Here is a 17,055-nt window from a genome sequence, read left to right on the forward strand (position 1 = left end):
GGCCTCTCCAAAATGGCACCCCCTCGCTCCACAACCAGACCCTGCCAAGGGTTGGAGGCTTTCCAGATGCTGCAGAGGCTCCAGACGGTGGGTTGGAGGGAACTTGCATTCACAAACATGGGGACAAGCCAAGAAGTTTCAAGGTAGCTCAAAGTGTCATGCCAGGGAGAGGGTCTGGAGCTCAGATTTGGTCTGGAGACACTCTGCTGTTCTGGGGATGGACCGAACTGTCTCACATATTCAGGGAGCAGTTCTTGCTCAAGGGGATCCCAGAGGTCTGTCCAGCTCCATGCGAGCTGCCATAAAGAACAGCAAGCTGGCAGCTGTGGGTACCTAATGGGCAGATTTGGGGGACAGCCACCTAGCAGAGCTTTAGCACTGATCTGTTCAATCCTTCTCTCTCTGGAGATATTCAAAACCCACCTGGATGTGTTCCTGTGTCACTTGCCCTAGGTAACACTGCCTTTGCCAGGTTGGACTGCTAATGCTAACGATTCTGTGATTCTATGATTCTGCCCTCAGGACAGAGCATGGGTTGGTGTGGAGAACTGTGAATTCTGGTTCCCAAGACCTAATTGTGCAGCCCGAGGCCACACATAGCACATCCCCGTGCTTTCATATGATCTGCAGCCCCGTCGGGGCAGGACACGGCTGCTCTTTACCAGCACAGTCAAGGCTCTCTCTGAAACATCGGGGCTTGGTGAGGGCTGTGAAGGCGCCTGAGCAGGAGGAGGCATGGCAGTTTTCCCTCTGCCAGGCGCCAGCTGGAGGGAGCGAGAGCGCTCAACAGCAGCTCCCGGGGGATGCGCTGCCCTCGCACAGTGTACGAGTGCCATCTACAGGGGGGTCCAGCCTGGGCCCCCCCAAACCATCCGGCCCCTTGTCACCCCGCCAGCCCCGCTGGTAACTGGTGGTCAGTCCCCGAGGTCGTGCGGGGGGCACAGCCCAGCGCCTCGGTTTACCCGGAGAGCGGGGCCAGCGCTGCTCCAGGGGCTCAGTGCAGCCACGGATGACAGTCACAGAATCTCAGCATGGTTTGAGTTGGAAGGGATCTTAAAGCCCACCCATTCCCACCCCCCTGACACGGGCAGGGACACCTTCCACTAGACCAGGTTGCTCCAAGCCCCGTCCAACCTGGCCTTGAACACTTCCAGGGACGGGGCAGCCACAGCTTCTCTGGGCAACCTGTGCCAGGGCCTCACCACCCTCACAGGGAAGAATAATTTCTCCCCAGTATCCCATCTAACCCTGCTCTCCGTCAGTGTGAAGCCGTTCCCCTGTCACTCCCTGCCCTTGTCCAAAGTCCCTCTCCGGCTCTCCTGGAGCCCCTTTAGGCACCGGAAGGGGCTCTAACGTCTCCTTGGAGCCTTCTCTTCCCCAAGCTGAACAGCCCCAGCTCCCAGCCTGTCCCCAGAGCAGAGGTGCTCCAGCCCTCGGAGCATCTCCGTGGCCTCCTCTGGACTCGCCCCAGCAGTTTGGGACAGGCTGTTCCTGCTGTTTCCCGGGACGGCCCCGCGGGCGGTGACCGAGGGTCGCTCAATCCCGGCCCGGCTCGGAGCCCCCTCCGCGGGGCGAACCGCACCCCCACAGCGCCCCACGGCGGCCGGGCGGGGCAGCGCGGCGCGGGCGCGGAGCGCGCTGGGAGCTGTAGTCCCGCCGCCGGGCGGCGCTGCGGCAGACAGAGGGCGGGGCGGGCGCCCCAGGACTACAACTCCCTTCGTGCCCCGCGCGCGCCCGCCCCGACTGCGGCACCGGGAGCTCGGGTGGGCACCGGGCAGCGGCCGCAGCTCCCCCCGCCCGGACCCCCGTCCGGCCCCGGCCCCGGCCCCGGGCAGCGGCGCGATGGGCGGGGAGGACGAGATCGTGCGCATCGCCAGGCGCCTGGACAAGATGGTGGCCAAGAAGAACGCGGTGAGTGGCGGCGGCCGGGCCCCCGCAGCCCGGTTGGGGTGAGGAGCCGCCCCCTGCACCGGGCTCTGTCTGGCGGTCGCGGCTCCCTCTTCTCCGCGGGGCTCCCTCCTCGCTGCCATGCTGTAGGGACCCCCAGCCTGTGAGGGTCCTCCCCTTCCCTAGCCCCCATTTGGGGGCCTCTCTCTCAGTGCCGCCCGCGTCGTTGTCGTGCTGGAGCAGAGGCTCACCCCCATCAGGGTGGGCATCCCTCCCCCAGACCTGCTCTCCTTCTCCCTTCCCCTTCCATTGCCGAGGCCTGGGGGCCACCCACTGTCCGTAACTGAGGGGGCAGCTCCTTGTTCCCCTTATGGTGCTCTGGGAACCCCCTGTCCCCACACTATGCCCCCCATCCCAGGCCTCACTCACTCCCTGCTCCACATCTCAGCACGCCGGGGCTCACCCTGTGCTGCCTGCAGGGTGTTCTCCTCCAGGGGAGCATCCTCAGCCCTCCTCTCCTGTTCCTTTGGGAGCCCTTGGGAAGGGGGATCCGCCCTGGGGGATCCTGAGGCTCCAGTGTGTCCTCAGGGAAAACCCCAGTGCTGATGGATTTGCCTCCTGCATCCCCGTCCCTTGCCAGCACCGCTTCTGCTCACTCGTGTGGCCGCTGGAGTGTGGAAGGGTGGCCAAGCTGCTCTCTGCACCCGGGGGTCTCACAGGGTGAGCTGTGACCGGTGTCACCGCCTGGGGGGACAGTAGCCAGCATTTCCCTGCTTAATGGGCTATGTCAGTGCTCGTGGGAGCACAAGCAGAATCGTGCAAGTGCTAAGGCAAGAAGATGACAAGGGTTTGTGACTGAGGTAGTCTGTACATCTGTGTTTGTGGGGTGGGGGAGAGGGATTCTGGGGCCAGGGAGGGCTGTGGTGGGTGGGAGGTGATGGGCGAGGAGCAGAAGGGATTAGAGGAATGTGGTATTCGTGTGGTGGGATACTCGGTGCTGATATCACATGAAGTTTTGGATGCTGGACTGGCCCTGCCAGTCGTGGGTCGGGTGAGCGCTGCACTTGTGTCACTGCTGTAACAACTCAGGGAAGTGTGTTTGGGCTAAAGCACAGCCTGGGATGTCTGTTTTTGTTGGTGGCAGGCTTTCAGCGCCAGTGTTGAAATAGGAAAGGAACAGCTTTACAGAATTTGCTTCCAGCTTCGTTGGGGAAGAGGCAGCTTCTTACACGAGGGCTATGCAGCGTTTCCTCCTGGCTGGGGTTTGAGATGGTGCTGAACCCTCAGCGTGTTCGTTGTGTGTGGGCTAATCTGAGAACTCTTCCTGCAGGACGGTTTCCTGGAGTACCCGTTTGTTGCCCTAGTTTTTGCGTGGATCCTCATTTGCTGCCATTGTACCAAGCGGCCCCATTTCTGATAACGGAGACAGCAATCACTCGGTTGCTTTGTGTGTTCAGGGCTGGATGTAATGGAGTCTGTTGGAGGAACGGAAAGGTGTGAGACTGCCTGAGGGGGAAGTCGGTCATTCTGGGTACGGTAATGTGTGGTTTGTGCTGGTGTGAGTTGCTTGTGTGCACGCTGAAAGCTTTGACTCTGCTTTGGTTTTGGCATCTGTTCTGTAGGGTGGATTGCAGCTGGATTACTTCCTGGGGTGAGTGGGAAATGGCCCTTCTGCGTAGGGAGGATGGGATCTGAGGACAGGGCTGTCAGTGCAGGCGGCTTCGCTTCCCTTCAGTCGTGGGCTGTGCAGGCCTTGTGCTGCAACTGAGCTTGGAGTGGTCTGTGTTGTAAATGAGCTGCTAAATGTGAACACTGGAAGCCTTGTTTGAGGGAAGGGGGTTGGGAGGAAAGAGCCAGCTGAATGGAGACAGGCTGGGATCTGCTGGAGAGAGACTAGTGACTACCACTAGTGACTCAGAGTGACTGCCAATTTTAGGTATCTACAGATTCCTAGTGAGATTTTCTTTTTCTGGACTTGGGTTCTGGGGTGCAGAGACGATATAAGGAAACTTCATAGAACAATTTTCAAGTGGCCAGCTCTTCAGCATCACAGCTTGATGGCTTTGCTTCTGGTATCAGCTCCTGTCCTGAGCAGAGTGGGGTATTCAGATGAAAACTGGGAAACAGCTACATGGAATTTCATGCTGTAGAAAGAGGATACTTTAGCTTTGGCTCTGAGCTTTATTTAGGTGGGTGACTGAAGTTCTTGCAACTATGCTAAATTGTTATTGTGAGTTATTATCTTTTCTCAGGGCCTCAAAAATAGTGAGTTTGAGAGTAGGATTACTCCTGCCAGCCAAGCGGTTGTGCTGAGGGGACAGTGTTGCTTCAGAGTGTATTTCCCAGGTGTTAAAAATGTTCAGCTTGCCAGGTAAGGGTAATAAACTAATGCTGCAGTTGTACCATGCACCAGCAAAGACCAGTAGCAGTCCAGTCCTCTTCTCGTTTGCCCACTCCAATAATTCAGGTGCTTTCAGGCTGTAGGATGTACTGTCTGTCCAGAACAGCAATCCCAGCAGGAAGCTTTCTGATGTTCCAGGGAACACTTGTTGGTGTTTTTCCCTTTGAATCCAGCTTTCTGGGTCTGTTCCCAAGCTATTGCATTTGTTTACTAAAAGCTGAGACACTCATTCCGTTTCTCTTTTTCTCTCCAGGAAGGTGCAATGGATTTACTGAAAGAACTGAAGAGTATGCCCATGACTTTGGATTTGCTGCAGGTGAGTCGCACAGGTAGGGTGAAAAGCTGAAGTCTGCATCTGGATGAGTTCAACATGTTGTCTGAATAATAGATTTCCTCACACTTCTTGCCTCATGCAAAGCATCAAAATAAACATCAAATCCAATAAAATAGTGCTGAACTTGGGTTTTGGACTGGCAGTTAAATAGCTCTGGGTCACCATGTGCTGCTTGAAACTTGTGCAAAGGTAATGAGACAAATGTGGGTAACTGCTCAAATCTTGTTTTTAGGCTGCAAATAGAGGAGATACTGGATAAAAGTAGCAAACAAAGGGCAGTCCTGGGAGAAGTTCAGATCTTTGTAATGGTAATATTCAGGAGACACTGGGGAGGTATGAAAAGAATTGGAGGTTAAGATGCATCTTGGAGTTTTTCACTCTAAGCTTGAATGTCACTTATAGGTGTGTAGGGGAGCAATTTGCAGGTGATTGGATGTTTCTTCTTATAGGTTTGGAGAGTGTCATCCTGCTCTTCCAAAGTTGTAAGGATTGTAGAATCATTCTGCAAGTCCTTGCATACTCGTATCTTGGTCATCACTTTGACTTTGGTCGTGGGTATTTCAGATTTCAGTTAGAAACAAACAACGAATCTGTTCTGGAGTGATTGATTTGAGTGTTCTCTTGTAGTCCACCCGCATTGGGATGTCTGTAAATGCCCTGAGGAAGCAGAGCACAGATGAAGAAGTGATATCACTTGCCAAATCCCTCATCAAATCTTGGAAGAAACTTCTAGGTAAGGAAATCAGCGTGTTTCTATCAGATTGAGCTTGTGAAGGAGCTTGCTTCAGTGGGAGGCTGGGTTTCTTGGAAGAACTTATCTACTGAACTGAATAAAACATTCTAGCAAATCAGCCTTTTTTAAATTCCACCCTCGTGTCTTTCAAATTTTGTGTCCTACCATGCATCCCTCTGGATTTAGCTCCTGTTTAGCCAGCTCATCCTTGGAAGAGCATTGAAAGCTTCAGGACTATTAACATGTACCTGTCCATATAATAATTAGCAGCATTATTTGTAGAAACAATATCTGTGCTCCGAACCCTCCGACCCCACTTAACACAGTGTGTGCAGTCAGCCTTGTGCAACAGTTTGGAAAGGGGAATGCTGGAATGCATTTTGGCTGATGAGTTGGAGAAGGACCTTAGTTTACCACCTTGCAGATAAATTCACATGGACCGTTTCCAGCTGTGGAGGCTTTCACAGTGATGGGCTCCCTGTTTCGTGCTAGGCTGGATGAGCTTCACAGGCACTGCTTTCCTGTCCTGGCTGGACTGTCACCTCCACATTAGGCTGGGTGTTTATTAGGCTCAGACAGTTTACCTCTGGGTCAAACTTGTTCTACAGTGCCATGACAGTCCTCTCCAGGGTTGTGCTGTTGGCTTTCAGCAGCACTTGGGAATCAGGAGAAACTGTGCTGCCAGAAGGACCAGCCCGAACTGGCCCTTCAGGAGGTGCTGGCTGGAAATGCTGCTTTTAATGGTGCTTGAGAGAACTTGATCTGATCCCTGCTCAGCAGCCTGTGTGTCTCTGAAAGGAACTTTTGTGATGAGGCATGTCTTGTGAGGAGGCTTATCTCCCAGGCAGGGAAGGTGATGGCTCTCTAGTTTGGTGAGGAAAGTTTTTGTTTGAATTAGGTTCTACTTAGAGGCAAGAAAAGGATCTGTTGTAAAGCGGGGAAGGCCATAAAGGTGTTCTTTCTCCTGATCCTTTTTGGAGAATAATAACTTGCCTTAGGCCAACATGAGGTAGTGTGAGAACACTGATGAGTGTATGCAGGGCTGTAGCACAAAGACCAGTTCTGAACCCATTACTCTTCTTTTAAATGTAGATGCTTCTGAGGAAAAAGGTGAGGAGAAAAAGAAAAACCTGTCCTTGCCAACATCTTCCTCCAAGGAGACTGGTAACTCAAGAGACCAGAGGTAATGCTTCCCCTTAACCAAAGATGACACTGTTACAGAATTTAAATTTTCGCAAGGCACCTTACTTTAATTTGTATTTTTAAATGTCTGAGTTGGGAGTTTTGGGTAGTGAAATACCTGATGAGAGACACTGGAAGTGTTTCTTTTTCAGGGTTGATCTGTGTGATGTTATCAATAAACTGTAATGCAGAAATATATATCTACAAAATACAGTGGCTTTAGTGAGTTTTTAAATTTTATTCACATCTTATTTTATGTTTGTTTTTTTTTTTACTCTTGATTATGTGTTGTTTTTCTCTATTAGTAAAGCATTCCTCTGTTCTTTTTTCATGTTGCATTTTTATGTATTTTTGCTTATTTCTAACTTTGAACTCCTTAGAATGAAGATTATTTTTGACCTTTGCAGTCTCAAGTGATGGATGGGATTGACTGATATGTTACTATAGTAAAACTGCCATTTCTTTGTCCTCGACAAATCCCAGCAGAAGTCATCTTTTCCCTGTAGGCTGATGTCCCCCCAGCTGGCAGGTCTGCTGGAGGCTTTTGCTCCTTGCCATGCCTTGAATGCTGCATCCTATTTCCACTGCCTGTGACTGCAGTCACTGAGTGGAGACAGTGATCAAAGGGGAGGGGGAAAATGGGTTTTAAAGCTTTGTTCCAGAGACTTCTCTCAGCCTCAGATCCTAGAAGGGTGTGTGCTTCATAGGTTTGGCCCTTAAGTGATTTAGCCAATTTCCAAGTTTGACAGAAGATTTAGAATATTCAGGCTATAGTCCTGCTGTTTTGTTTTGCAGGATGTTCTGTGTTTGCAGCCCTTGTTGGTCACTTTCTTGTGACTTTTTTCTGTTTTGCTGAGCTCTCTCAGGGCTTGGCACTTTGGATGAGCCTTTGCAGCTCAACACAGAGCTGTTGATGGAGGAGGCTGCTGATGCTGAGCTCCATGACTTTAATTGACTGGTATCTTTTGTTATCTCGCTTCTGTAAAATGGGAAAAAGGAGTTGCTGAGTATTGCAGTGAAAGCACTGAGGAGACTCTGTGGCCAGAATGGAGTTTAGTGATGCAGTGCAGCATGGGAGCGAGGGCTGTCCAGATCTGTGTGAATCTGTGTGTGATTTCACTCAGAAATCCTGGCTATAGCAGAGAGGCAAAACCCCAGTGCCTCCTTGCTTTGTCATGTATCATGGGGTGTGTGGAGTGGAGTTTTCTGGCTTGTGCTGCTGATATTCCCCTGTGCCTTGATGTGCTGCAGATACTGCAGTTTTCTGGGGTTTTTTTAATCCTCGATGCTTTTTACATGTATTCAGCCTCCATCTTCTGAATGGCAAAGCCCCCCCTTGGCTGTGAAGGATGAACAGAAGCCAATGGATTAGTGTAGCACAGACCAGGAGCAGCGGCCAACTCCTGGTGTCAGTCTGTTGAGCCAGGCTCAATTTCCAGAGGCAGGAATGCTTATTCTCCAGTCCTGCAAAATAAACTACTAGTCTGCCTTAAAAAAATAGTAATTTATTAGCAGCAAAGAGTCTTTGTTCTTTGAAGCACAGGCTGTGATGGAGTCTGACTGGTTGCTCAGTGTGTGATAGCTGGTTCAGATGAGGCTGCAGTCAAGACACCAAAGAGATCAGTTTGTATTCAGATATTTCAGCCATTTATTCTGATAGATTTTGGCCAGGCTTTTCTCTTCTGTCAAGGAGAAATACTTGAGCAGCTCTTGGCCTGAAACTTGCTTTCTGGAGCACAGATGTAGAAATCCCTCTGTAGTCACTGGAGCTATCACTACAAGACCTGAAGGCTCTAAGCCAGCCAGCGTGGAGCTGGCACCTGTGAATTTAGATGCTGCCTTGCTCTAATCCAAAGCATATTCTGTTGTGCTGTAGAATTTCAGACCCTTAGAGTAGTCCATGCTAATGGGCTGTGTCTAGTGTTTCTGTCTCTGGCAGCAGGAGCTTTTTCTTTTCCAGGATTCTGTAAACTGCCTTTATTGGGAGGTTTTGGAACTGTGACCTGAATTTAGCTTTTCTGTGGGATTTTCTTCCAGTGCAGCCCTGAGTTCCATTTGCAGTCCCTGGCTGCTGCTTTGCCACCATTTTGTTCCAGCATAGCCTTTTTTTTTTATGCATAAACTTTTGTTGCCTGGATAGATTTACAAGCTCTTTCTCCTGTTCAACAGGAACAGTGTGAACCACAAGGATTTCCTGAAATAAGTCTTTAGGTGTGTTTGAGCTCTACTTCCCAACTATTCTATTTATAAACTAACCTCTAAACCTTAATAAATAATTTTATGTCTTTGTAATGGCTGAGAAATCTGTTTCATCTAATTTGTGAGGGCTTAGCTCTTAGGGCATGTATGACATGTCTGTATGTAGGCAAATGTGTCTCTCCTCATCACCTAACAGGAGTGGGATTACCATGCATCTTGACTAGCTTTTTTCTACCTCCAGGAAATAAAAATCTAAATATTTAAGTCGATGGCATTTGCAGATAGAACCTTCCTGAAAATCAAGTATTACCTCTGCAAGTATTAGTTTGGAGACCTGGCTTTAAGGACTGAATGTGGTGAAGGTCAGTGTTCTGAGTTCACACTGAGTTCACTGAGTTCACACACAGTGTTTTGCTCTGGGAGTCCTTAGTCTGTTGACAAACAGACAAAATTTAAATCTGGAAGAGCTCTCAGGGAAGCTTCTCCTGCTGCCCCTCCCCAGCACAGCACAGCCTCTGTCCAAGCTTTTTTCTAAGCTCTTCTTTGACAACCCTAAAAAACCTCAGAGCATTTCCACAGCTGCCCTTGGCAGTATTTCCAATTCATAACTCACCTTTACAGATTGAAACTTGTTCTCAATCAAAACCTCTCTGCTAAGACCATTTTTACGTTCTTTTGTCTTTAGCTAGTATGGAGGCTTTTTTTCCTACCATCTTATTTTGTAAGGAATTTCAGGACTTGTCTCCTTTAAATTTTCCCTGCCAAAAACCACCTCAATTCCTTCAGTCCTTCCTTTTATTGTAGGTAGGTTTTCTAGGCTTTTTTCCCTTTGTCCTTTGGGAAGTCTCATTTTTCCAAACTATTTTATGCAACATGAGCAGCTGTGATTTTCAGATGGGTTATTCCTGAGTTGTGTATGCTCAGTGTATACACCCCCATGGGTGCTGCCTGTGATCTGTGTGTAGCTTCTTAAGCACAAAAGTACCTGATGGCAATTTTTACATCCCAAATGGGAGAAAATCATCATCATCTAATTGATTATTTACAGGATAAGTTGTTTCTTCTTTTTCTAACATTCGCTGTGTAAATACTGTTGAATGTTTTGAGCTGTTTGGACACAAATCTGTTCTTTAATAGGCTCCTGCAGTGCCGACCAGTAAAACTAGCTGGTAAAAATGGTTTTATTCAGCTGCTGGTCAAAGAGAAACACAATAAGCTCACAGTATAATCTTCCTCTTAGGAATGCATCTCCTTCATCTGAGCAAGAAATTAATCCTCTGCTTTGGTGACCTGAACAATTTGCTGAAGGTTCACTGGTGGATGCTTCTGGAAAGGGCCTGGCCAGGTTCTGAACTGCGGAAATCCAGTAGCCCCAGTGATAATCTGTGGGATTTTAGCCAGACTGGATATGACCTTAGCTGCAGAAACTCCCAGGATAAGTCTCTGAAGTTGTCTGGCTCAGTTTGTGTGGCAGCAAAATCAGAAGGTTTCCAGCTTAGCAGTGTTTTTCTGTGGGCTGACTAATCCCTTCCAGGACAGCGTAGTGGAAGTGCTTGTTCATAACAGATTTATTTTTGATGGCAACAAACTGGCAGTAGTGACCCAGCTTAACAAAAATTGTCAAGCCACTTGGATCTTCAAGGAGATATTGCCAGCCTGGCACGGCTGAAATATCAGGGTTTCTCTTTTTTCCCCCTTTGTCTCTTTAGTGTATTAATGTTACCAGGCATTGGCCGTAAATACAGTGCATTTTACAGCCCAGTCACCAAAGCTAGGGCAATCTCTACTGAAGAAAAATTGCTCTTCTGCTGCTTAGATTTAAGGGGGAGAACAAAGCTCTAGAAAATCATCTGTGAATCATAATAGCCCAAATCTTTTACCAGCAATATTTGCAGGGCTGACTAACTCCCTGTGCAGATGTTAGGCTTTATGGGTGCACACCCAGCTGAGCTGCTCAGTGAAGCTCCCTCTCTGCAGGCAGACCCTGCAGCAGTGACTCAGCCTGCCCACATCATGTGCTAATTGTGCAGGCAGGTCTCCATCCAGCTCCCCTGGCAGGTGACCCGACTGAATCAGCCCCAGCAGGCAGGTGTTTGCATTCCCTTGCCTGTGCCCATGATTGCTTGCAAGTGGAAATGAAGTTATTTTTGAGAGCAAAGCAGTATTTCTTAGTTCTGTGCTAGCCCAGCACCTGTGTGAGCCGTGTGTGGCTGTGTAGGGGTGCTATTCTGTGAGATGAGTAATCATTCTTGCTCAGCTTACAGGAAAAAGGAAGGTCCTTTTATGTGTTATGCTTTGTTGTTTGTTTTTTTAAATATCAGAGCTGAAGAAGGCATTTTCTTTTTTTTTTCTTTCTTTTCCCTAGCACAGCAGCTCCTTCTTCTGGAGGGGCTGGTGTTGGCTTCTGATTTCTGCCTCAGAAGGCAGCATGCTGCACTGCTTATTGGCTGCAGAGAGCTGGAGTGCATTTTCGTTTAGCTGTTCTCTTTCCTGCTGCTCAAATCTTGGTGCTAAAGAGTGAGATTAACTTTAGTGGTGCTTTCTGCTCGATTTCTGCTGAGAGCATTTGTGTACCTCTGCAAAGTCAGAGGAAAGAAGTACCCTGGGTCTGCACTACACTGCCAGACTGAGAGAGCACTGATGGTCTCAGATGTCTGAGTGTATTTGAGTTACTGGTGGTGTCCAACACTAATATTTTTGCTTGATGGCCAGTGGTGCAGCAGCTGATACATGTTGAATAACACAAGATGGTTGGCAGGGCTGTTCATGGACTAAACCTCTGCTGGTAGCCAGCAGTGTCCACAGGAGAGCTCATGGTGTTGGCTGCTGTGTTGTGCTCTGTGCTGATTTGGGGCAAAGCTCTTTGCACTGTGTTCCTCTGACTGGTTCTGTATTGTGATCAACAGGATGCTTGGCCACATACCTTCTGCTCCCCTCTCTGCTCTCAGTGGCCCGAACTGAGACATTCTGACAGGTGAAGTTTTTCTTTTAGCTCCAACAAAAGGCAGGAGCCTCCGAAGACTCCGACCACCCCCAAAATCACCACCTTCCCTCCGGCACCGATCACGTGCGACGCCGTCCGCAACAAATGCAGAGAGATGCTGACAGCAGCTCTGCAGGCTGATGGTAAGTGCTGTGGGGAGCCCTGCATTGCCTGAAGTGCTTCACAGCTCCTGCAGCATTCTGACAGACTTCTGCATGTAAGTCAGTGCCAGCTCAGCTAAAATATGCCATTCTGGAGCAGCCTTATCAAAGGATTATTGCCAGCAGCTCAGTCTAGCCACTGGTCACCTCTTTGAACTGGCTGCTTTTTCAGACACTTGCACAGGGATCTGGCTTGAGCTGGAGGCACGACAGCGTGTCAGGCAGTGGGTGTTAAGAACATGGGTTACCTGGGGTCTTCTGCTCTGCAGCAGGGGATGGTCTGGCTATAAGTTTAATCTTCAGGGATGCAGGGATTTGCTTCACTTTCTAGTTCTTGTCTGATTGCTGTAAAGTGAAGCTCCTGTTTCTCCTGTCTTACAGATGACTACGTCGCCATCGGCGCTGACTGCGAGCACATAGCAGCCCAGATTGAAGAGTATATCCTTACTGTACAGCCCTTCCTCGAGGGCCTGCATGCCTCCAGGAGTGAAATCTGTGTGCTCAAAGGAAAAAGAATCTGTGTAAATGTTCTGCTGCAACTTGTCAGGGTTCTGGGTCTGGTTCCAGCTCTGCTTAGCTGAGTCCTGGGTCACTAAGGAACCACCAGTGCGGTGCTGGGAGCTCAGGGACTGTAATCCCTAGTTTGACCTTCCCATCAGTGATCTCTCTCCTGTTTCCAAATACATGCAACTTCCCTGTGCTCTTTGTTAAGGAGAGTGTGCTCATTTAGGCAAAAGCAGTGGAAAAGATGGAGCAATAAGGATCAAGTTCCATGTCCTTGTGAGATAAGCCAGGAGTTTGCTCCCTTTGGGGGCTGTAGGGTAGGAGGTGCAGCTGGGCTCTCTCAGTGAAGGGGTTTGTGGCTGCCTTGCTTGAGAGAAAGAGCAGGTTGAAGAACCTGAGCATAACTATTTCCAGCACAGTGAAAAAGCCCAAACTGGAAGCCCCTGGACTCTGGCATAAAACAGCTCAACTCCAGCACTGACCTCCCAGAGCAGATGGAGCTGTTGGGTCCCAGCACCTTCATCTGTGTCCTGCCAGTGGGTAACACCCCCTGCTCTTCATGGGTGGCTGGGAAGTGCTTGAGGCCTCTGGGTTGATTGCAGACTCCTTGACTGCCCTTTACGCATTTACCAAGACGTCAAGAACACCGACATGAAATACAAGAACCGGGTGAGGAGCCGCATCTCCAACCTGAAGGACTCCAAAAATCCTGAGCTGAAAAAGAACGTGCTGTGTGGGGCCATTACCCCCGAGCAGATCGCGGTGATGACCTCGGAGGTGAGGAAGCCCGAGGAGCAGGGTTTGCTTCTTGGAGGGAAAATTTCCTGAGGTTTGGCTGGAGGCAAAGGGCTGGGCTGCTTCCAGGGTTGCAGATTTCTCAGTAGCTGCTGCCAGAGTGCATGGAGCGAGCTAGCAGTGGGGTTTGGAGTGTGAAGAGTAGTCTGTTGAGCCTTCAGGTCATCACTGGGGCCTGGGTGTGAACCAGAAACCAGGAATGAAGGCTTTGTGTCTTAATGCCCTTCTGTCAGGCCACCCTGTCCTGTTGGCTGCTTCCACTGTAGTGGGTGTGGTAGTAAAACTGGACAGATGTGATTTTTTTATTGCCTTTTTTTTTTTTTTAAAGGAAATGGCCAGTAATGAGCTGAAAGAGATCAGGAAAGCCATGACAAAAGAAGCAATCCGGGAACATCAGATGGCCAAGACAGGAGGGACGCAGACTGACCTCTTCACCTGTGGGAAATGCAAGAAGAAGAACTGCACCTACACCCAGGTTAGTCTTCCTGCTCCTACAGCCTGCACACCACTGACCTCTGCACAGGACACGATCTGTCACGGTCACGAGCTTGTCTGAGCTCGTGCTGCTCTGTGACAGGCCCTGCAGGCACAAATGTTGCCACTGGTGGACAGGGCCCTTTTGTACACTTGAGGCTCTCTCAAATGTGCTTTTGCACATGTTTCCTTGGAGCTTGTGTAAGTCTTTTTGGCTCATCTTTACAAGAGCAGGAGTTGTGCAGCCATAAGGAAGCTTTTCAAAAGTACAGCAGTGCTCTACATCAAAAGCAGGTGCTGGGAATGCTGGGATTCAGACGAGAAAGGAATGGGGAGTGTAGCCTGCAGAAACCAAGGCAGACATGTTGATGGTATTGAAAGTGCAAATTAAGAATGTAGACAACCTGCTGCTGGACAAATCCCAACTTCATTAAAATCAAGCAGCATGAAACAGGTGAAACAAAAGGAATACATAAAGCAGAGGATGTTTCTTCTCTACAGCCAGCTGCTGGAAGCCTTGTGCATTACCAGTGCTTCTTAGTTCCCATGTTTGTGCCAGGCATCAGGAGATAAATGTGCCTTTGCTGCGAGTCAGTGGCTTAGAATGTGCAGATACCCAAAAATGCACCAGCAGCCACGAGATTGCTACTGAGTGAGTGTGCATGAACTGCGTGTGCAAGTGCCGAGTGAAACTCCTGTGTATGCTTGGACTTGACATGCAAACACAGAGGAGATCCAGGGAGCTGACCTGGGAGTTTCCCTTGGCTCAGCAGCAGCCTTGCATCCCATGGGCTGGCTCAGGCAAGAGGCCTCACTCTGCCAGTGCTCCCACTAAGTCAGCTGGAAGCACTCCAGGCTGTGCCAGCACACAGGACTGTCTCCACCTGTAGTGGACTGGAGTCCAGCTGCTTGGGATTGGGGCAGGAGACAACAGTTATCTTCTAAATAGAAATATCTGGAGGGTTTCACTATTTTTATCGGTTTTCCAGTGAAATCACCAGTGGGTGATGAGATGCTGTAAGTCCCAAGTAGATGAACTGGTGTTTATGAGCACGTTGGAAGGCAGGTGGTAATGTTGAGGGGGAATTACAGAATTTAGCTTTTCAGCATGCTTGCAAGAATGCTTAATTTGCATCATGCAAATACTGTGACTCTTGCATATTGGGTAAGTACACACAAAGATCACCATAATTACCCCTTGGCACAGTTCTGCTGCTTGACTTGTGCAGGAATGCCAGTGTTTTCAGTGTAGATCTGCCTTGTGGTTTTCAAATGCCATGAAAATCTGATTTTTAGTAAAGTATGTGTTTCTGGCAAGAGCCAGTCAGAGGCAGCAATCACATCTGGGTTAAATATCGGAGTTCCTTAGTGGCTCAAATACAAACCAGACTGGAAATGTGCAGAACCTGGTAACCCAGAGTGTGTTCCTGTGAGGCCAGGATGTAGGACTGGTCTGCAAATGGGAATGGCTTGAGTGCTTTTTTATGTGTGACTGTGGAGCACATGCTTGGGGCTGAGGGTTTTGTCATCTCGCTGCTGGCCATGTCCCTTCCTGGGGGACAGTTTGGGAAGGGATTGGCTGTGGGTACATCCATCTCCGGATCCACCCACAAGGAATGGGCAGCAGAGAGAGTGAGAGGGAAATCTGCTGCCCCAAAACACATCACTCAGGTAGTGTCAGGCTGGAGAGGGGTCATGATGTACGTACAGGTGTATCTGTATAACACAACAACCAGACTTGTTTTACAGGAAAGCTCCTTTTGCCCTTCCAAGCCTTGGTCTCTCATGGAATTTGTGACCCCAGCAGGAATCCCTGGAGGCCAGAGGGAGGGGGGGAGCTCCCTGTGCCCTCCAGGGGCCTGTGTAATGCTGGGCTCTCACCTCTTTCCTGTCCTCCCCAGGTGCAGACCCGCAGCTCCGATGAGCCCATGACCACCTTCGTCGTGTGCAACGAGTGTGGGAATCGCTGGAAGGTAGCGCACCAAGGCTATTACTGGCACTGAGGGGTGTTGGGGGGCTGCATCCACCCTGCTGCAGGCACTTGGCTGCTGCTCAGAGGTGTTTGCCAAACTCTCGCTGGCTCTAGCGAGTGATCTTCCCTCCCAGCACAGAGGCAAGAGCTCCTGGGCTCATCCCACCTCTGCAGACCAGCTGGGGTCAAGTCTCACTTCCACATTCCCTGCTCCCTCATCACATCCCTTCTTCCACGATCAGCTTCACAGTGCTTTCCACGCTCCCTCTGAGAGATGGTGGTGATGACATTCAGGATTTCAAAACTGCTGTTCCATGCTGTGCACAGAGCTCAGGGGTGAGCAGGAATCTCCTGGTCAGTGGTGAGCAGAAATGGTGCCACTACAAAGTGCCAAAGAGCCACAGCCGAGAGATTCAAACGGGAGCTCCCTTTGGCCCCTGCTTCTGAGAACCCCCGAGCCCTTGCCAGCTTCTGAAACAAGCCCATCACCTGGATCCTTACCTTCTTCTAGGCAGCACGACCCACAGCTCCCCTCGGCAGCGAGGTTTCTAATCGGGGTTTAAACTCCCTTCTCTTGCAGTTCTGCTGACATGTGCCATGGCCCGAGAGCGGCAGCCAAGCGCAGACCCGCGCGCAGCCTCCACGCGCCAGCTCCCACGGCAATTGTGTTTTGTGTCCCAGTGAGTTTGCATTGTCACGTGCTGAGAGAGCAGCAGCGGGGAGGCCTGGGGGCCTCACGGAGAGCCACAGCCCTGGGCTGACAGGTTGGCAGGAGAGCTCACTAAACACACCCAGTCGTTATTTTCTCATCTAAGCGAGTACGGTCACTTCCTCTTCAAAACTAATATTAAACATTTTTGTCAGTTTCTGACTTTTTATTTCAACCATGCGTGCAGCACTTTGCTTTTGTGGTGTGGAACTGCATGGGAGCTTGACAGATGGTCCGTGTCCAGGTGGATGAGGACTGACTGGAGCACCAGAAAGTGAGATGTGACTTGTAGGTACATCCTCAGTGCATGAAGGCTTGTTCCTGTCAGCTCATCAAATCTCAACCACTGGGCCAAGCCCTGGCATGGCTGGGTGGGCAGTACTGTTGACAGAACACAGCTCAGATGCTGCTTTCCATCTTGGCAGCATTCTCTTGATTTTGCATCTCAAGCCTTTAAAGGCCAACAGCATTGCCTGCGGCAAAGATGAGAATGTGCTGCCTGAAGAGACTGAACGCAAGGTGACACCAGCCACAAAAAAACCCACCCCAAACTGTCGATTTATGGAAGCAGGACAGGGAGGAAGCTGTTCCTGGGATTCCATCTGTCTGTGGAAGGAGACCCTTGTAGCCAAGAGCTCCCTCAGCTCAGGCTTGGAGCAGGGAAGGCCAGGGCAGTTACAGAGAGGGTCCAGCAGCCTGTTGATGTTCCTGCTGCCTCCCA

General features: G+C 50.0%; 1 protein-coding gene across 2 annotated transcripts; it reads left to right on the forward strand.

The window, feature by feature from the left end:
• Positions 1-1,723: 1,723 nt before the first annotated feature.
• On the forward strand, positions 1,724-16,509 carry TCEA2 (transcription elongation factor A2). Of its 2 annotated transcripts, XM_027710611.1 has the most exons (10): positions 1,724-1,911; positions 4,542-4,604; positions 5,250-5,355; positions 6,448-6,538; positions 11,729-11,862; positions 12,262-12,318; positions 13,007-13,161; positions 13,508-13,654; positions 15,555-15,626; positions 16,206-16,509. In XM_027710611.1, exons 1-10 carry the CDS (start codon positions 1,843-1,845, stop codon positions 16,212-16,214), a joined length of 903 nt encoding a protein of 300 aa, XP_027566412.1. In that variant the 5' UTR covers positions 1,724-1,842; the 3' UTR covers positions 16,215-16,509. The 2 variants fall into 2 exon arrangements, with proteins under 2 accessions (XP_027566412.1, XP_027566410.1); XM_027710609.1 differs by lacking the exon at positions 16,206-16,509 and having other exon boundaries at positions 15,555-15,671.
• Positions 16,510-17,055: the final 546 nt, after the last annotated feature.

Source organism: Pipra filicauda, unplaced genomic scaffold (assembly GCF_003945595.2).
Source record: "Pipra filicauda isolate LSUMZ 115617 unplaced genomic scaffold, ASM394559v2 scaffold291_size933811_pilon, whole genome shotgun sequence".
In the NCBI taxonomy this organism is placed as follows: Eukaryota; Metazoa; Chordata; class Aves; order Passeriformes; family Pipridae; genus Pipra; species Pipra filicauda.

Excerpts from the sequence above, each read along its gene's own strand:
- TCEA2 (XM_027710609.1), top strand. The coding sequence starts at position 1,843 with ATGGGCGGGGAGGACGAGATCGTGCGCATCGCCAGGCGCCTGGACAAG. Across the intron at positions 4,605-5,249 it reads TGACTTTGGATTTGCTGCAG|TCCACCCGCATTGGGATGTC; the intron begins GTGAGTCGCACA and ends GTTCTCTTGTAG. Across the intron at positions 6,539-11,728 it reads GGTAACTCAAGAGACCAGAG|CTCCAACAAAAGGCAGGAGC; the intron begins GTAATGCTTCCC and ends TTTTTCTTTTAG.